Source organism: Halichoerus grypus, chromosome 11, assembly GCF_964656455.1.
Source record: "Halichoerus grypus chromosome 11, mHalGry1.hap1.1, whole genome shotgun sequence".
Lineage (NCBI taxonomy): Eukaryota > Metazoa > Chordata > Mammalia > Carnivora > Phocidae > Halichoerus > Halichoerus grypus.
In genome coordinates this window covers 55,367,603-55,387,701 of record NC_135722.1, presented here as the reverse complement: position 1 = coordinate 55,387,701, position 20,099 = coordinate 55,367,603, and the positions used below count along the sequence as shown (strand labels likewise).

Here is a 20,099-nt window from a genome sequence, read left to right as displayed (position 1 = left end):
GAGCTTTTCTCTCTCCGTATGGCCTTATGGCTTCTCTACATGGTCTCACAAGAGTCCACATGTGGCAGCTCCCTGCTCCCAAGATTGTGAAAGTGAAACTTACCAGGCCTTCTTAAGATGTAGGAACTGACCCTGAGCCACTTCTATTGTGTTCTGTTGATTAAAGCAAATCTGGATCCAATCGAGATCCGAAAAGAAGGGTGATAATACTAGGAGGTGGGTCGTGGGGGTCATCAATAGAACAGGACATCACACTGGCTGGTAGAGAAGGCTGCACATGTAAGAGAACTTCTCCTTCAACTACCTTCTTTTTTTTTTTTTTAAGATTTTATTTATTTATTTGACAGAGAGAGACACAGCGAGAGAGGGAACACAAGCAGAGGAAGTGGGAGAGGGAGAAGCAGGCTTCCCGCGGAGCAGGGAGCCCGATGCGGGGTTCGATCCCAGGACCCTGGGATCATGACCTGAGCCTAAGACAGACGCTTAACGACTGAGCCACCCAGGCGCCCTCCTTCAACTACCTTCTTTATGGATCTCACGATCTGGCCTCTAGCACCATCGTCTCAGCAACCGTCATAATGTAGCCCCTTAAAGTCATTTTTTAGGGTATATCACATTTGAAGACAGCGGTCAGGTACCCCTTGCTCCCCAGTAGTTAGCAAATGCCCTAATTTCCGCACAGACCCTTGTTCATCTCCATAGCTTAAGCCAGAGAATAATGGCGGAATTTTAGGCAGAGTGAGGCTGTCAGGGACAGTGACAAGAGTGGAAGGTTTTCCCTGCATCTCAAATCACAGCAGGTTGGCCATTCCTTCTGTGACCGCCAGACCCGAGGAGGATGGTTAGGAGGATCTTTCCTAAGCACTGTTCCATTACGAGCATTGGGTCAGAAAGAAATTATACAGTGAGGGCAATTTTGAAATGTCCTGGTGCAGAGGGTCAAACCTCCTTTCAGCCAAATTCCTGAGCATAACACCTTCTATGAGGTCACCTGCTGAGAGCTGATGCCCACTGAAGAAACTCTGCCTGAGAATATTTTCAGTCACAGCATGCTTCTAAGTTTGACAAAGAAAGAATTTCAAGAAAATAGTATTTTATATTATTTATTATTACTTATTCTATGCCAGGCACTAGTCTAAGTGTTTTGTGACGTTGACTCGCTTACTCCCCACCACAAGCCTGTAAGATAGTTACCAACTCCATTTCACAGATGTGGAAACTGAGGCTCACAGAGAGATTAAAGGGCTTACCCCAGGCCACTTAGCTGTAAGCAGCAAAGCTGGGCTTCAAGCCTGCCTTCACTGATGGTTATGGAGCTTTAAGGGGCCCTGTGTCAGGTCCTTAACCTTATTAGGAAACCTGGCTTTTTGTCTTTCTTCACCTGAGCAGGAGGGCTGATACCTTGAATCATCACTCAACTTTGGAAAATGTTGCTGCTTCTAAGAAGCAACTCATTAGAGCATTTTTCTTGGCTTGACACTTCTAAAACCATGTTCTCTTTTTCTCTGTCTTCCTGTATCGTGTATATAATAATTACATATACATGTTACACATATATACATGTATATATTGAGAAACATAAAGTGTATTCCTAACTCAGAATATTTTGACTAACAGGTATGCAAAATACAATAAGAAATCACTTTTGGAATTGAACAGGAAACACAGGAAGGATTTCCTGCTTGGCTCAACAAACGCAATCACATCCATAAATACAGCCACTGGCACTTTAATAAATAAAAGAATAAACACAGGACACGTGACTTCACTGGATGGCCATTTGCTGTTGCCAGATGCTGAACTATGGACTGACATTAGATACGGATGCATAGAGCAGTTATCACTGCAATTAGCTGTCCGCAAACACTGGTATTTGTTGAGTAATAGTGGACGTTACCGCCACTGGACATTTTCCCTTTGTGGATATCAGCCGTTGGTGGGGCTGTCACTGACGGACATTAGGTATCGATAGATATTATGTATCAGTGAACATTTGCTCTCTCATGAGCGTTAGCCAACACAGAACACTGAGCATTGATGCGCAAGGCCCTATTAGCCTATGATGACCTCTACTGTCTTGGGGTGGGCATTAGGTAGAAGCAGAGGGTAGGCCTCTGGCCCAGGCATGCTTGGCGGTCTTGGGCATAGAAGCATCCTGTGAGCTGGTTTGGAAGCAGTTGGTGGGTGCTAGTATCTCTATCTTCATCTGTCCTCTCTGAGAGTCCTTTGGCCATGACAATTTGGGGACGTCAGGGGGTGGTATGATAACACCCATGGAGGGAAATTCCTGGATTTGAAAGAATAATTGGCTCCCAGAGGGATGACATTATATACAAATTTACACAGACTCTCTTCTGCCATCCTGACCAACACTGGGTGTTCGCCCCTTCCTTCTCTGTAAATGGTGTGATTAAAGCACAACGGGGCTGGCTTCATGGGCAGTGGGACCTTAGAAGGGCCTTGGGCTTGGTTTAATGCTCTGCTCTTGCCATCTTGACATTCTCAATAATTTTGAATGAGTCTCCTTATTGTCATTTTACACTGGGTCCCACAAATTATCCTGGTCGCCTGCCATGCGACCTTGGGCTGATCTCTGGGTCTTAGTCTCCGCATTTGTGAAATAGGGTCACAGGGGAGGGGGGAGGACTTTGACTTTGATCTTCGGCTTTTCATGCTCAGTGATGTAGAACCAGTGGTCTGATTGGAAGTACTTAGAATTGCATAACTTCCCTGATTTATTTTCAACAGAAAAAGAGATGGAATCCCAGGGTTTTTTTCGGTTTCTCAGAGCACCTCTGCTCTCTGACGTGTGGGATCTGCACAGCTGGGCCAGCCACTGAAGTAGGACACGCAAGATTGACTCACCAATGGTCAGATGAAGCCAGGCCCAGGCTGGTATCCTCATCTGTATGGTGACAATATTACCTGGGGCAGTTGTGGTGAGGAGGAAAATGCTATTTGCACACCAAGTGCACGGAACACGTGTCCAGTGAGTGGCAGCCGTATTGTCAGTGGAATGCAAGGAAATGTGTGGGAGCCAGTCTGTGCCATGATGACAAACTGTGCCTCAGTTGTCTGCCCATCCCTAAAACTCAACTGACATGTGCTCAGGGCCTATTCTACGTTCGGCACCCAGAGCAAAGGTCCTGTGCAGTAGAGTATTGTTCTGCAACTCTACAATCCGAAACCTTTATGACATTCTTCAGTCCTGAGTCAGTTATCGAAATATGAGTCTAAGACTACCTGATTCTGTAATCTATTTCCGAATTCTGTGGTTCGGTGAAGCTGGGACCAAGCATTTATTTGTGCCAGGCACGCACTGTGCTTGATTCTTTACAAACGTTACTTCATTTACTCATACAATCCCGTGGAGGGAGATATTTTCATCCCCCTTCTCCAGGCTCAGAGAGGTAAAGTGATGTGGCCAAAGTCACACAACTGGTTCGTGATGGACCCAAGATGTTTAATTAATCCTTTTCTGTGAACTCTAAAATGGAATCTTTGCATTCATCTCTGTAATTCTGTGAGGTTCTAATGTCCCCATTCTCGGCCCCAGGATCCCAGGAGGGCAGACTGCAGCAGCATGAAGACGGTGTGGCTAGGGGATGGAAGTGCTGGGCAGGTCCGCTTTGGCCTCCAGGGGCTCTGGGCCTCGCTCCGCAACCCCTCAGACCGGGGGTGTCTGGCCATGTGCGGCCGCATGGTGGCGCTGCGGGCTGGGAGCGTCCGGAGGGGCGCGTGGATGCTGGGTTAGGTGAGGGCCGCCCGCCCGCGGGGCTTCTCCTCTCCCTAAGGTTCGCAGGAGGCCAGGGCTGCGGGATGTGCGGGGTGATGCCCCCACAGCAGGCACGGTGTGACGGTCCCATCCTCGCCCACGGAGCTTCATCCCCGCCGCTTTTGCGGATGTGAAGCTGCAGCCCAGGGCAGAGGTGACCTGCCCCAGAACTCCCGTGTCTTCTGCAGGAGGGCCTGGCCTCCCCACCCTGCCTTTAGCACCGCTTTGTCCCCATTTTAAAGACACCTACATTCCATGACCCCCAACCCCCCCCTTCAAGGAGGACTTCCGGAGGGCCCAGCCTCACTGGGTTAAAGTCCCTAGGATCCCTCCCCTGACCCTGCATTTGAAGGCTTTCTTGTCCCAAGGGATGAGGGAGGGGTGCACAACCAATCTGAGGACTGTGAGTGCCAGGGTCTCACCCTGATCCTTACTCCCATATTAACTGATGGGTGATAGCCTCCTGCTCATGGAGCCCAAGCCTGGGGATGGGGGCAGGGGTTAAGCGACATGATGGGCAAGCTTCCCAGACATACCTGTAGCCTGAATGTTCTGGGTTCTGTACCATTGTTCACCCATGACCCCCTCCTCCTAATTGTCATCGCCCTCAGTCCAGGTTCACTGTCCTCAGCTCTGTGGACCTGCCTCCTCCAGGAAGCCTTCCTATCCCCACCACAGGGCTCCCACAGCTCCCATGCAGCCTTTATGGTCAGGTGTCTTCTGTGTGTCCTTCCCACTCACACCTCAAGAACATGAGTCCCGCAGCACAGAACAGATAGCAGAAAAAAGCTTGTCATTGTCGGTGATGATGCTGATGGATGTTCCCACAGACCTTGGCCAGTTAGAACGAAAAACTTAGAGACAGCAGAGGCATTCAGATGAGCTGCAAGCAAGTTCCCGGGGCTGGAAGTATGCAAACGGGAGTTAGGGTACCGCAGCAGGAACCCCGTACTGCTGGAGCTGGAGCTCGGGAGGGAGGGGAAGGGGGGCCTTAGGGAAAGCTTCTGAGGAGGTGAGGGAGGAACCGCGTCTATTAGAGTGGGAAGGAGTTGAGCGGCAGGGACAGGCCAAAGGGCAAGGCCCCCGAGGAACAGCCTGGGCAAAGGCAGAGGTGTGTTCCTGGAGCTGGGGCAGCAGGGAGAGGGGAGATGAGGCGAGACAGGGTACCAGCCACAGGGAAAGGAGCAACCACTCCCGAGTAACTGCCTCCCTCGTGTCAGCTCACCGTCCAAATTCCACGAGGCTCCTGGGCTTTTCTGGGAGAACAGGCTGCCCAGGGCTTGGCCATGGATACCAGTCAAAGGATGGAAAGAGGGACTCTTAATAGTGTTTATTCAGTCAAGGACCAGTTAGGTGTAGGGTGGGGTAGGTGGCGGAGGACAGAGCTCTCCTTGTCCTGCGGGCATCTCTGTGGGACCAGCCCCCTGAGGCCCAATGGGCCACATACACCCCGGCTTCCACCCCACACCTCCTCCCTCAACGCATCCCCAGGACACAGTATTACAAAAGTTAACAAACGCAATGTTTTTCTTCTTTTTACAAATGACACGTTTCCATCCCCTGCCGGCAGGGGTGGGGGGTGGGGTGGTTGAAGGGACAGTCCATTACAAAGGCAACAACTTTCATAAAACAAAGACTAAGGAAAGAGCCCAGGGCTGGGAAGCTGAGATGCCGCCTGGGGTGGAGCATACACTCTGATGGGGGCACCTGCCTCCTGATGGGTGGGGGAGACAGGCTGTGGAGCTCAGGGCCAGTGGGGGAGGAATCCAGGAGGCCCCTGCGGGTTTCCAGGACTGCATCGACTCCTTGCCGAGTCCATGAGAGGCAGTTTACCTCAGGGGTCAATGGATGAATTTCCAGTCTTGACGCCGGGGACCCCACGCCAGAGTGGGAAACTGGTAGGGCTGGGGACTGGCATGCCTGAAGCTTCCAGAGGCTCCGCGGTGAACTGACAACGTGTGCCACACTGCTGGTTATGGGGCCCAGAGTCCCACCGCCGAGGCCCTCGCCTGTCCTAGGAATGACAGGGAAAGGGCGCACATGGCAGGATGGAGGAACCCAAAAAGGGGACAGAGGGCATGATTTAGAGAAGACAGAAAAGTGCAAAGGGCCTCGCTGGGAGGCAGGCTGCTGGGGCCAGCTACGCCTCCGCTCTAGTACCTCAGTTAGCCACGTTCCTTCTCTAGACCTTAGTTGCCCCATCTGTCACATGAGGAGGCGCACTTGATTTTTTCTCTAGTCCCTTCCATGACTAAGGTTCTACCCGGGGTTCTAGAGGAAAAGAAAAGGATGAGGTGGGTCTCATGTGCCCAGAGCAAAGAGGGGGGCTACCTCGTAAAAGCAGCCCATGCCCCTGAGTGACTGGACCGCGGGCCCAAGGGGATGCTCAGCCGTGGGCCTGACCTCTGCCCTGTCGCAGTGGCTTCCTTCCAGCCTCCTCCTATCACGGGTCGGGCTGGCCCAGGCCTGAGGGAAGGCACTTTGGGGACAAGTGGGGAAGGACAGCAGGGGACTGCTGTCTGGTTTGGCATCGAAGACCTTCTACTTATGGTTTGGGGGACAACATAGACAGAGGGGCAAGACTTTGCTCCTGGGCGCTGGTCCCAGCTCCAAAGCCTCTCCCCAGGTCCACGGCTCTCTTCTGATGATGCTGCCACAGAGGCCTGCTGGGTCCCCCCACCCCCCGGCATTGGCACATGAAAATATAAGTTACCCAGGACCTGAGGGAGCCCAGGGCAGCAGTCCGTTATGTGGCCCCAGGCTACGCCATTTGTCACAAAGTGTCGGGGCCCTCAGCAGCCGATTCCCGGGTGTCTACGCAGTGCAGGGCCACCTTGGGGCGGGAGCCAGGCTGCCGAGGGTAGGTGCCCTCCCGCACGAGCCGCCGGCAGCGCACAGCCTGGCCCACGCTGATGCTCTGCAGCGCTGGCAGGTGGAGGAGCAGCGTCTCGGGCAGAGGCACCAGGCCCGTGCCCGACAGGTCCAGCTCCTGCAGGGAGCCCAGGCCTGAGAATACCTCGGCTCCTGCCCACTTGAGCTTCGGGTTGCCTGACAGGTCCAAGACCTGCAAGCTCTGCAGCTCACGGAAGCCGTGGGGCGCCAGCTGGGGGAGACCTTGCAGGCTGCCCAGGGACAGGTGCGTAAGGCCCGCCAGCCCCCGGAAGGCGCCCGGGCCCACGGCGGCCAGCGGATTCCCATCCAGGCTCAGGTAGCGTAGGGGCAAGTCCCGGAGGTCGGGGACGGCGCGGAGCCGGTTCCAGGCCAGGTTCAGGCTCTGGATGGCGGGCGTGGGCAGGCCGGCCCCCGCAGGGTGCGGCGCGACGTGGTGGATGAGGTTGTGGGAGAGGTCCACGTGCAGCGCCCGGGCCTGGCTGTGGGTGCTGAAGGCGGACACCGAGACCTCCCGCAGCCGGTTGTGGCTGAGGTTCACGTCGCTCAGGGGTGAGCTGGCGAAGCTCTCGGCCGGCAGAGCCGCCAGGCCATTGTGGCTGATGTCAAGCGACTCCAGGTAGCGAAGGCGGGAGAAGGCGGTGGGCGAGAGGCTGGTGAGCAGGTTGCGGCTGAGATCCAGACCGGCCAGCGTGGTGTAGCCCGGCCCGGCCAGCACCGACTCGTTCACGGTCTCTAGCCGGTTGGAGGACAGGTCCAGGTGCGCTGTGTCCAGAGGGATGGGCACGGGCATGATGTGGGGGCCCAGGCCACTGCAATCCACGCGGGTCAGGCTGAAGCTGTCAAAGAGGCCGAAGGTCTCCACCTCGCACTGGCATCCGGGGAAGCATGGCCGGGTGGTCTGGGCCCCGCTCACAGCCAGCAACAGCAGCGGGGGCAGCAGCAGGGGCCACGGCATGGTGGGGGCTGGAAAGGGAGCCACAGGTGAGGGACGGCAGCAGGCACCCCGTACCAGACGGTTCTCGCCCGACCACAGAAGCCACGAGCCGGTGTGTCTAGGCAGAGCTGAATGTTGCCACCACCGGTCCTGTCCTCCCGGGATGCTTCCCCCGAACACTCTTCCTCATATAATTCCTGCTCCCCGCTCCTCCCTGGCCTTAGTCTCTCCATCTGTGTGGTGGAGGGGTTAGGCCACGTGAGGGGAGCAGCAGAACACTTTCTTAAAAAAAAAGATCAGCGGGTAAAAGCAGGCATGCTCTGGCCGATGTGAGGGTGGGGACTTGGAACTTTCCAAGCCTGCTTAAGACCCTGCTGGAAACCTCCTGGACTGGATGGGTCTTTGGCTGGCCTCTCCCGCTGATGGGCTAGGGTGCTCCATCCGCCTCGGCTGAGAAAGTGCTGGGTGCTGGGGACTGCGCTACCTGCCTCCCAGCGCGGTCCTACTTAACCCTCACAATGACAGAAACTGCAAGGTAGCTGTTCCTGTTGCCGCTTCACGAAGAGGGAACTGAGATGTAGAAGGCTCAGAAAGCTATGCACGGCCACACGTACGGGGGGGAAGGACCGGGATGGAGTACAGAGAAGCATGACTCACTGTCATGGTGTGGCAGTGGCTGAGCCATGTCTGAGACCCACACTCCAGCCCCCAAGACTGAAGCCTCTCCCTGCAAGGGGGGCCCGCAGTGACCATCCCCACCCTACCCCTTTTGTGGATAACAACATTTCAGTCCCTAGTCCAGAGCCCCCTCCCTGGCCTGGCCTCCAGAGGCAGGATCCTTATTCCAACTGGGGACCCTGTGTCTAGACTTCCAGTTGGGCTCTGGGGACAGCTGTCCCAAGCCCCTTCCCCCTTCCCTGTCCCCACCCACAGCTGATACAGCTATTACCCCTTGTTGGCCCTTTCGTTAGCGGAGGGCAGGCAGCTAGGCTGGTTCCTTCATTATACGGATGAAGAACTAGAGGCTCAGAGAGCAACAGGGTTTTTTTCCAAACTAGTAAAAGCAGAGCAGGATCAGAACCTAGGCCTGCTCAATCCCAATTCCCCTCTTTTCATCTGCTTCCTCCAGCAGGACTGGTGCAGTAGACAGCGGAGACAGGCCCAAGAGGGGCTTTTCCCACTGACACATGCTATGACACAAGCCACTTCCCTCCCCGGCCTCAGTTTCCCTCCCCGTACAATTATAACAGGAGCTGCCAGTGATGCCAGGCACTCCGTGTATGTTGTCACATTCATTCCTCACCCCCAGCCACATCTGTGTGACCCAAAGCCTGAGTTCATGCCCACTGCAGCTCCGAGGACAGAGGTGCTAAGGAGGGAGGGGCTTGCAGGGGGATGAGAGAGGGCTGAGTAGTGAAAGCCTCTCAGTCTGAGGTTACCCACTCCTGCCACAGAGCGGCCACCCGCCCAGGGGACAGAAGGCACCCAGCCCCACCCCAGCAGGTCTCTTCTTCTGGGGTGGCCCTGCCCTGCCCTCCTGCCCAGTCTTCCCACACCCATCCCTCCCACTGGCCCTCAGGGAGCGGGCAGCAGGATAGCATTACTAGCCCTACATGGAACTTTAAAGGGGCAGCCATCTGATCTGCACTCTGGCTCTGCGCAGGGGCAGCGAGAAGTGGGGCTCTTCTCTCCGTCCCCGCTACGTGGGCCTCTCCTCTCCCACCCCTTTCTTTTGTAGAGTCCAATTTGAGGATTAAACTGGGCCCAGGTGCATCCTGGGCTTGGGCCCCAACTGACGCAGGACAGAGTGTTCCAATGTCTGGAACCAAAAGGAAAATATTGAGTTGCTCCAGGCCCCCTTTGTTCTGCTGGGTGAGCTTCTCACCACAGGGGTTCATTACCACTCAGAGCCCCACCTTCCCTGCCAAGCCGATCTGCCCATACGCACCCTTCCTGGGGTTTAAACAAACACTACACACACACACAAAGGCCCCAAGGTTGCCCTGTGGTTCCCAAAGGTGATTATACAATGTGCCTATTAAATGCCAGATGGCCCCTCGTGAGCTCCTGCTTATGTAACCGGCAGCCCGAAAGCTGCCCAAACCCTCTCCCCTAGAGCAGGGGCCTCTGACCGCACTCCCCAGGCCTCCGCCTGTCCTGCGTACCGCAAGGCAGTCATTCCTGCCCCGCCCTCTTCACACGAGGTGATTCAACTCCCACCAAAGTGCAACGCAAACTGTGAAGAGCTGGGCACGAATGCGAGGTGGTCATTACCACGCCACTGGGGACAGGACAGCTGACATAAAGGGAGCACGAGTATAGACCGAGACCCGCCTGCATAACTGCGCTTGTGGGTGCTCTCTGAGCACCCTGGACAAGGTGCCCCCCCCCCCGCCAGCCCCACAGCGGCCACCTCTGCCAGGGGCCCCATTCTGTGCCAGGCCTGGACATCCCCAGGGGCAAGTGCTGACGGGGACAGTCCGAGCCGGTCCCCACGATGGGCCAATGCTGGACCCACATTCTCTCCCACATCTGCAGCCACTCCAGGAGGTCTGCAGTCTTAGGCCTGTTTTAGAGGAAACGGAGAATGAGAACTGAACTCAGGCCTTGGTAACCTCCTAACTGGTTCGGTTCAAGTGGAACGCGCACTTCTGTCCTTTGCTGGGAAAGGAAGAGGGAAGCGGCCAGAGAGCTCAGGCCCGGTGCCATGGTCTTTAATACTCAGTGGCTCCGGGGCTTTGGTGAGCTCGCAGCAGAGCCCAGAGGCCTCTCCGGGGTGTCCCGGGCAGTCGAGAGAAAGGAGGAACCCCCGAGGTGCCTTACAACTTCGGAGGTGTGGGCCGGTGTCTGAGAGTCGGTGGTCCTGTCCTGCCCAGAGGAGACCCCCCTGGGGTAACATCAGGAGGGGTGCCTTTGTAGGAGTGTGTCAGAGATGCTAGGGCCCGGCCCTGTGGCTCCAAGCCCTTCGCACAAGGCTCAGGAGCCAAGGGGAAGGCAGAACTTTCTCAGGGGGAGACTGAGGGAAGATAAAGGATATTTGGGCCAGGGGCGTGGCTCTTTATAGTTCACAAAAGGCCTTTGCTCATTGGATGCCACGAGGGCCGCAGAGCGGGGCGTGCCACCTGGCACTGGAGTGATGAGGAGCCTGTGACCCATTGTGCAGTGACTTGTCCCCAGCTGCCCAGCGAGGGGGCAGCGGCCCATGTTCAGGCTCTGGTCTCCTGATTCCAGGCTAGGGCTTCCCAGCCCACTCAGAATGGCTGTTGAAGTCTCTTAGGGATCTTATGGAGTCCATAAAAATCATGCTCAGAAAAGTCCGCAGCCTCATAGAGGGGGCTGATGCCATAACGCTAGGTATCATAAGGATAAATTGCATGTCTAGGAAAATTATAACTATGCATTAAAAAAAAAAAAAAAAAAAAAAACCACAACAACCAACCCAAATCCTAATTTTGGAAAGTCTAGAAAAAAATATATCCATGCAACAGTTTTTCTTTAGATGGTAGAACTTTGAGTGATTTAAACATGTTTTAATCTCCTTTTCTCCCATTTCCTCTCTTACAGGAGAAGTATATATAAAACACACTGACAAACACACTAACAGAGCCTCCTAAAAGACCATGGCCATCTCTGCTTTCTCTGCTCTTGGCTAGCCACGATCCGAGCCTCAGTCTCCCCATCTGTAAAATGGAGATGTGAATAGCCAGCTCACGGGACTGTGGTGAAGACAAAATAGAATGGTGGCGGTGAGGCCTCTGGCAGGCTTCCTAGCACATGGGAAGACGGCAGTGTGGGCTACCCTGCCTTCCCCCACAGACTGGGAGCTGGTGGGTGGGGGCCAGTGGGCGGGCCTGACCCATCTCTCTTCCTCCTTCCTTTGGCACACATGTAGGAAACGTGTCAAAGCTCTTATCGGCACCCTCTGGGAGAGCAGTTCTTTCCTGGGAGGCACACTGTTTCCACAGGGCTGCTGGATCTGTGAAGGGATGAGTAATGTTGAGTTCCCCTTGACGGAAACCACCAGCCTCAGCTCCGTGGAGAGGAAAGGCCTTCACAGAGAGCCAGAATCCTTGGACGCTAACTTGCAGTGTGAACCAGGCAAGTCACTTTACCTTTCTGGACCAGTTCCTTAAACTATGAATCTGGGATGGTAATGATGGTCCCATTGGCCTCAGAGGGGACAGGTGTGAAGATGAGACTGGGAAGCTGATTATTCCCACTGAGAAATGAGGCCCTGGGGGGTGGAGGCCACGTGATGGAAAGATGGCACCTTTTAATCTGACCTGTAGCCATATCCACTGTGGAGGTCATTGCTCAATCACAGCACTGCTTCCTGGGGAACCTGCACAGGGCCTCAGAGCTTTTCCTGACATGGTGCTTTGGAGGCCTCTGCCCACTGGTCAGGGGTGGCCCTCCAGATGAGAACTGTCATTCTGGGATCAATTCCCTGCTCTGAAGAAGCTGTGATCCTGGGAACTGGAGTCAAACCAGGCACCTCGGGGAAACGACTTCCTCTCTCTCAGCCTGTTTCCTCACCTAAAACGGAGACAACAACCCCTTCCTCAAGGGATCGCTGTGAGGACCTGAGACCACAGGGCCGGGAGCTGACGGAGTGCAGCTGATGAGTGCTGGTGCCTCTCCTCGGCTGTAGGGCAGAAGCAGCCCCCTGAGGGCCCTCCCCCATCCCCGTCTCCACTCTCTGGGGGCTGAGGGGGAGGCGACAGGATGACTGTGTGTGGTGACAAGACAGCCCCTGGAGGACAGTCAGGAGCCCCAGCCTGGTCTGCTCACACCCGTGGACGAGTCCCCTCTCCTCTCTGCGCCTCAGCTCCTCTGGCTTCACAGTGAGAGGTTTAGCCTAGACCCTGCAGCTCCAGCGTCTCAGGAGGCAACACGTACCAGAAACATTTACTAAATCTCTACTGAGTGCAGGTGCCGTGCAAGGCCATGGGAGGTGCATGTGGGGCGGGGGTGGGGGGGCCAGGCCCCTGTCCTCGTGAGGCTTACAGACCAGCAGCGGGGACAGGAGAGCAAGTCGGATCAAGACTGCTAACACCTGCCTTGTATCCAGAACAGGACTCCAGTGCCCAGCGTGCCACCATCTGTGTGACCTTCACAGTTTTCTTTCTTTCTTTGAGCCTCGGTTTTCTCATCTGTAACAGTACGGACCCTGCCTCCCACTGGGACCTGGGATCTACCCTGGGGAGGAAGGGAAAGGCAGACATGTGGCCACCATCGAAGGCAAGGGAGGAAAGGGATCTTTGGCCCAAGACGTATCACTTCTTTTCCAAACCCCAGCCTGCAGATAAAAGACACTGGTCAGCCAGCCTACAGAACACAGGGGCTTAGAAACTACCCACCCTGGGTTGGGGGGACACAGCATAAGGTCCTCTGGGCAGGGGCCAGGAGTTATTCCTTGGTGGGACCACTGTGGCTCTAAGGAAAGTTGGGCGATGGTCTGTGAGGTCAGAAGACAAAGCCGCGTGGCTATTTCCTAACAGACTCCAGGCAGTATTCCCTCCCATGTCAGCGAGAGCCTGCTCAGACAGCCCCCAGGACAGGTGTGGCCACATCACTCCCCTTCTCAAAACCCTCCCAACCTCTCCTCTTACCTACAGACATCAAGTTCACCGTGGCACAGAGGCACGCTGTCCCCACGGTCCTCCCTCCCCCAGCTGAGCCCCCGTCTTGACCTGAACCTACGGTGGGGCGCTCTGAACAACTCTCGGCCCTTGCTCGCACTTCCTCAGACTCAGAGAGTTCAGGGTGGGGAACTGGAAGGTCCCCCAGAGATCACCGGTAACTGAGGCCCAGAGGGGGCAGTGACAAGGCAACGGCAGAGCAGGGCCCAGGACCCGGGTCCCGGTGCCTGAGTGTGACCAGCGGCACCCGCACCCACCCGGCCTGCAGGGCCCTGCCTGCGGAACACAGTTGTTCTGTCCACTCGGGCCCCAGAGCCGGTCTCCTGGCCTGGGCCTCTCACGCCGTCTGCGAGCCTCCTTCGGCTGCATACTCACTACATCCTCTCCTGTGATTTACCTGCCTGTCTCCTGACTTCAAGTGTGAGCGGCTTGGGGCAGTGACTCTGCCTTCTTCACCTGTCCATCCCTCCCCCGCGCTGGTGTCCGAGCCAGGCCTGGAGGCCATGGCAGACCCTGTCGGGTGAAGGAACAGGCCTGCTGGACTCAGACCCAGGTGTAAGGCCAGCCCCGCGCCTGCGTGCCTGAGGCAAGTGTCAAGCTTCTTGGGTCTCAGTGTCCTCAATAGGGGCAACGACGCAGGGTTGGTCAAAGCATTATGGGAGAGCGTGTGAAACACTCAGCTCCATGTCTGCCACACGCTAAGTGCTCCATGCGTGGTGGTTGATGACGGCGATGACTTACGAAGCTTCCAGAAGGCAATGACCGTGTTACTCTTCTTTATGTTCCTCCCTGCCCAAGGACCCAGCGCAGCGCCAGGCGCCCGGCAGGTCTGGGACTGCTTGTACTAACATTCTCTGACAGTGTGCTGGCGTCGGCTGGCCAGGGCCCAAACTCCCTCCTCCTTCTCTGAGACCCATCTAGAGCTCGGGGTTCTGGCTTAGGCCTTCCTGGCCCCAGGTGCCTGCCCCTGGTGCCGCATCACAGCATTTCTGGGCCAAAGATTTGCCAGCTCCTCACCACAACTTCAAGAGGGAGCCCCTGGCACAGGAATGAGGTGGGCAGGAGGCTGAGCCTTGGGCTGGACCAGGGCCCCTGCCCCCACCTGAGACAGGCCGCTCGGAGCTGAGCCGCCTCCCACCCTGCTCCCTCCGCCATGAGCTCACTTGAGCTGATGCCAACGAAATCCCCAAATGGAAATTCCACGAACACCCTGCTGCCCCCCGCTCCCACCACCACTTAGCTCTGGAAATGCAAGGCAAAAAGAATTTCAGGGCCCTGAGGGCTGACTCTCCCAACAGAATCGCTAATGCCACACGTCTGTACAAACACGTCAGCTCACCGCGCACCTTCTAGATCACCATCTCGTTTCTGCCTCATCACAGTCCTTGACCACGGGGATCACTGTCCCTATTTTGCAGACGAGACTGACATTACTCAGCTGGGTGGTAGAGGAACCAAGTCTCAAAACCAGATGTCTGAGCTCCAAATCCCTTGTCATACCACTGGGACTCAACTTACAAATGGGCCCGTGTGGGTGACGGCCAGAGCTGATCGTGCTGGAGTGTCATTACATTCACCTGTCTGTCCTGTGAGCAGGGATGGGGTCAGACTGCTCTTTATGCCCTTGGAGCTGGGCACTGGGGCTGGCACAGAGCGGGTACTATAGGAAGATGTATCAGGCATTCAGAACGCTACCACTTCACCAAAGGACACCTCTTAACCTTTCCACTGCCTCAGCCGTGATCTGTTCAGTCACCCCGCAAGATCAGCTGGTTAGGTGGCCCTGTGTCTATCTTACAGCTACGTGAAGAGACCCAGAGGGGTTCGGTGATCTGTCCAGAGTCACACAGCCTGTGAGGACAAGGGCTGGACTCAGGATCCAGGTACTCTGACACCCAGTGCCTGGCCTCCTCTATGACATTATCCCTGGTGCAGTTGGGCCCAGCAACCTTGGCCAAGGAGGATGATCTACAGGGAAATGGGCAAGGCTCCTAAGACTATTTCCTCCGTCTGGCGTGTCTTCTTCCCAAAGCTTGCCGAGATCCCTTCGGTGGAAGGCAGCGTGTGTAGACTCACGGGGAGGCAGTTTGGGGCAGAGGAATGCATTTTGCAGCCAGGCAGACCAGGCGCCAACCCCAGAGTGCCTCTCCTGCCAGGAGGCTTGCGTGAGCCCTCACCCCTGAGTCTGAGCCTTCCTCTGTAACATGGTGAGAATTCTGGTATTGCTCCCAGCAGGTCACTGGATGATTACACAAGGTAAGATGAAGACTCAGTCCCAGGCCTGGCACGTATTGGTGCTCACTGCATGTGGGTTCCTGTCCCCTAAAGGCTGCTTTCAGGGGCCAGGAAAGAAAAAGGAGCTGCAACACCAGCAGATCTGAAGGTGAGGCAGGGGCAGAGTTTAAAGAATCTAAAATGCACCTGGGAGCCTTGGATTCTTTCCTAAGGCACCGTCCAGGGCCCTTCCTGGGCTACAAATGCTGACTAGGATTTAGCAGGGAATTGGGAAGGGGGTTTTGGAAAGGTTGCAGAAGCCAAAGTAGGCTGAAGCAGGTGTGTCACCTATGACAGAATGAGGACAGAATGAGAATCGGGTAGGTGGGTCACCATCTTCCCCTCTTTCACCCCCCAAGCCAGGCAGTGACCTCGCCCTGCCCAGGTTCAGCTCAGGAGGCGTCCTGGCCTGGACTGCTGTAACAGCCTTGTTCCTAGCCCCTGCCTCCAACCGTCAGCCTTACTGGGCAACCACAGTACAATCCCAACAGAAGAATAGGACCTACCATTGCTCCCACTTAAAACCCATCCTACAAAGATGGCTTGCCAGACTAGAAGCCCATTTTGCTTCCAGGGCCCCATGCCTTTGCACAGGTTGCTCCCTCTGACGAAGACGACAGAGATGCCCTTCTTTTCTTTGACCATGCATCGTCCCCCTAGGCTCCCATGGCCTCTGGGTTGCTCACATCAAAGTATGATGCACTTTGTGGTTTGTGACCATCTTTGGATCTGTGTCCTGCTCATCTCCTGTATGGGGCCTGGCCACGTGAAAGGGGATAAACCAGATGAATGACATGTCCTGGACAGAAAGCTTCCTCCTGCTTGGTGAGGACAACACTGGCCCCAGCTTGCAGGAGACTTCGGGCTTTGCCAGGTGGTGAAATCAGGTTTAGGACCACAGTTGAAGCTGCCTCTGCTTTCTGTTGTCAGTGCAATCCCACACCACAGGCACACCACAAACCTCGTCTCATTTCGTTAGCACATGTAATTCATCATCTTATTTGGCATTCGCCACAGATCAGTGAGACAGGAACTACTACTCTTCACATCTGAAGGATGAGAAGACTGAGAATCAGAGGTAAAGTTACTTGGCCAAGGTCACAGAGCTAGGAAGCGACGGAGTGGGAGTAAAATCTAGGTTCTTGACTCTAACTCTGCCTGCAGACTGGTCTCCCAGTCTCCAGCACCGCCCACAAGCCAGAGGAAGTTTTCTTGGAATTACCAATCCCACGCTATTATGCCTGCTTAAACCCACCAGCAGCTCTCCACCACCTGCAGATTCAAATCCCAGCTCCTAGGCCCGGCATTCAAGGCCCTCATATCTGCCCCCTCCCTTCCCTCCCAGGGGAATTCCAATTCCCACCCCACCCCAACACCCACCTTGCATTGAGTCCACAATGCTGACCACCTCTGTGCTGTTATCAGAATACACAGCCACGCAGTGCTGTCCCCTCTGTGGGAGACACTTCCTGCTTACCCCTGCTGCTGCGTTCCAGCCTTCCCTTCCCGGGATGCAGGGGCTCCAGGCCCACCTCACCTCATCCCTCCCTAACTTCAAAGCCACCTCCCCTCCCCCCATTCAATACAGCAAATTACTGCCCGGGGAAAGCTCGAGACAGAATGGAGGTGCGTGTCAAACATCAAAGTGTTTCCAGGTTCTGTGGTCTCAAGCAGTCAGCCACAACAGAAAGGGAGGGGTGAAGTTGTCAACACCTTCCTTTCCAGAAGGGAAACTGAGGCAGAGAAAGGAAAGCGCCAATGTCTGCCTCCTTCCCAGATGAGTGGCTTGTGGCCCTCCTTCACATCTGCAGCATCCCCAAAACTCTAGGTTAAAGACTGGGTGGAGGGGGGTTGGGGGGGGCAGGGAGGGAAGGTGTTAGGGCTGTATCTCCGAGACTCAGGATCAAAGGCGCAGCAGGCTTCCACTGAGCGCTCCCTCTCGGGTCAGACCTAGGCTCCGCAAGTCTGGACTTATCTGAAGGGTAGAGCAGGCAGGAAGGAAGGAAGGATGGGGAAGTTCCTGAGTCACCTCCTCGTCCCGGCCAAGTGTGGGCGGCACCGCTCTCAGGCCGAAGCCCGCAGCGCGGGTAATCCCGACTGCACGCTCGGCGCCCAGAGGGAGTTCTCTCGCCCCCATCCAGAGCAGGGCGACCGCGACTCCGAGGGGCTGAGCAACTCGCCCAGGGCCGGACTGGGGGCCCGTGGCCGTCCCATTGGGAACCAGTAGGTGCCGGGATCCCAGAAGCCGTCGCCTCCCCACCTACCGGATCGGAGGGCTGGTCCCCCCATCCCCCGGGGGCGGGACGCCAGCGGAGAGCGGATCTCAAAGCGGAGCCGGGGGTTGGGGCCGGCCTCTCGCCAAGCAGACACGTCTCTCTCGGTCACATACACTCCCTCGGAGAAGCGCCCGGCGGGCAACACCGGCTGCCGTCTCCTCTCCTGTCTCCAGCCCCCACGCCGGGGCCCAGGACTGGCCGCTTACCTCTCTTCTCCTAGCTGGGTCGGCTGGGGTGTCCCGCACGCCCCGCCCAGCCGTGGCCTGGGCGAGTCCCCCAGCGCGGCTGACCCCCGCCCCCATCCTATCCCATCCCCTCGCGGCTCTAAGAACCCCAGGAGGTGAAGGAGGGGCGGGCTGCCAGCGCCCCGGCCCCGGCTGCAGCGGGAGGAGGACGGGGGCTGTTGCCGGAGGAACCAGGAGAAAAGTTTGAAGTCAAGTCGGGGGCCCGGGTGGACAGCAGGGGAGCGAGGAGTTGGGGCGGTGTCTGGCTCTCGGCGCGCACACACTCCACGGACATCCAACCCAGACACGTCGACAGGCACAGACCACGTACACGGACACACGACGATGAGCCCACCCACACCCACAACCAAATGCGGGCCCACAAAACGTGGACATAGGCACTAAACAGCCAGACAAAGCCACGGACACACAAAGGCTCAGGCAGATGCACGTCCCCGGATCCAAATCTACAAAGACCCACAAACGCGTGATGCACGTGTCCGCACAAAGACCCCAGAGGCGCCGGCCCCCGGCCGGCGTCCAGAGCCTTTGTCTCCTGGAAGCCCTCACCCCTTGGTACGTGTTCGCTACCCCGGCCCAGCGCCAGGCACCCCGCAGCCGCTGCCGACGCCCTGGATCCAGGAAAAGTTGAGGGGCCCGGGGCCCGCCCCCAGAGTCCAGCGCCGCCCGCCCGCCGGATGGGGCGGCGAGGTCGGGGTCGGCGGCTCCGGACCTTCGCCCTCAGCGCGACTCCCGCTCCTCCCGGGACCCACACCCACCTGGAAGCCTGCACCGCAGCCGCCTCGGCGCGCTCACAGAGGCGGCCCGGCCGCGGGCTCTCCGGCCGGCGCTTTTCTCCGCGCGGCGCGGCCCGCCCCCCGGCCCCCGGCCGCCGCTGGGAGCCCCCCGCCCCCGCCTGCCCGGCGCCCAGTGGCGGCTTGGGCCCGCCGCCCGACGACCTAGGGAGTGTCGCCAAAGTGCTGGCTTTCCCGGCGCGCGCCCGCCCCGCCCCCCGCCCCCCGCCCGCCTGCGAAGCCCTAGCGAGCCCGGGTTCCACCCTAGGGAGCGTCTCAAAAGTGCGCACGCAGCTCCCGCCCACTCCAGTCGGCCTCGCTCCCAGCTTCCTGCAACCCGGATCCCTGCCCCCTTCCCCAGAGCGCCTGAGCAACCTCAGCAGATGGCCGCACGGTCGGGAACATCTGGAGGTCGCAAGAGTGCGTGTGTGCGTGTGTGTGTGTGTGTGCGCGCGCGCGAGCCAAAGAGAGGGTGGGGGGACGTTAGTGAGAAAGAGATTGGGTGGGTAAGGGTTCCCTCTTCTCGAGTTCATCCTCTCGTTTTTTTAAATGAGTGAAAGAGGTCCAGAGACATTGGTGAGAAGTAGACCAGGAATCTGAAACCGAGCAAGACTGGCTGAAAGACGAACCCGCAGAGGGGAGAGAGACAGGCTTGGGCAGAAAAACTAGCAGGAGAGGAGAGGGAGAGCAGCAGACTTATTTGCTCTGAAGGGAACCGTGCACTTTGGTTGGATTTCTAAGAAGGGAAACTGCGTGTGTGACTAGGCACCACTTATTCCTCTGCAGCTCATCCTCTCTTCACACCTCTTTATGTTTATAAGGTCAGGAAGACATCCAAAAAAAAAAAAAAAACCATTAAAACATGGGGATTGGGAGAGGAATTGCCTGGTGGATGCATTCCCAATGTGGGGCTTGCGTGAGTTTGAGTCTCCCAGTCTACACACCTAGACAGGGGTAGGGGGCAGTTGTCAGGCAGCCCAGAGCTATCTGGCCCAGGGCTGGAGGGAGGCTTTGGTCTTGAACCCTGGACCTCCCAGGAACCCCCTGTTGTGGAGAGGGCCCCTGGGTGCAGAGATTGGGCAGTGTTCCCCCTGCAGTGGCCCAGATTTGCACTCCCAGTCTTTTTGCTTCTTATTGATTACCTTTTTTTTCTTTAAATTAGAAAAGTTGCTTGGGCTTGTGTGTATGTGCCTGCCTGTCTACCTGGAAGGAGGGAGGTACGTAGAGGGCTGGGGAAGGAGGAGTGGGGGCCGCGACCCCAGCCTCAGGGCAGCAAAATTGAATCTGC

The 20,099-nt window shown here is 56.8% G+C and overlaps 1 protein-coding gene across 4 annotated transcripts; it reads right to left on the bottom strand.

The window, feature by feature from the left end:
• Positions 1-1,713: 1,713 nt before the first annotated feature.
• TSKU (tsukushi, small leucine rich proteoglycan) lies at positions 1,714-18,899 on the bottom strand. 4 transcript variants are annotated; one of them, XM_036082872.2, is made up of 2 exons: positions 18,797-18,899; positions 1,714-7,630 (listed from the first exon to the last, which is right to left on the bottom strand). In XM_036082872.2, the coding sequence occupies exon 2, from the start codon at positions 7,620-7,622 to the stop codon at positions 6,549-6,551; it is 1,074 nt and encodes a 357-aa protein (XP_035938765.2). In that variant the 5' UTR covers positions 7,623-7,630; positions 18,797-18,899; the 3' UTR covers positions 1,714-6,548. The 4 variants fall into 4 exon arrangements, with proteins under 4 accessions (XP_035938765.2, XP_035938764.2, XP_035938762.2 ...); XM_036082871.2 differs by lacking the exon at positions 18,797-18,899 and adding an exon at positions 18,609-18,636; XM_036082869.2 differs by lacking the exon at positions 18,797-18,899 and adding an exon at positions 18,000-18,366.
• Positions 18,900-20,099: the final 1,200 nt, after the last annotated feature.

Bases quoted from the DNA above. Each gene is read 5' to 3' on its own strand.
- TSKU (XM_036082868.2), bottom strand. From the start codon at position 17,806: ATGGGGGGACCAGCCCTCCGATCCG. The intron at 7,631-17,781 runs GTAGGTGGGGAG...CTCCCTTTCCAG, and splicing joins GGGACCAGCCCTCCGATCCG to CCCCCACCATGCCGTGGCCC.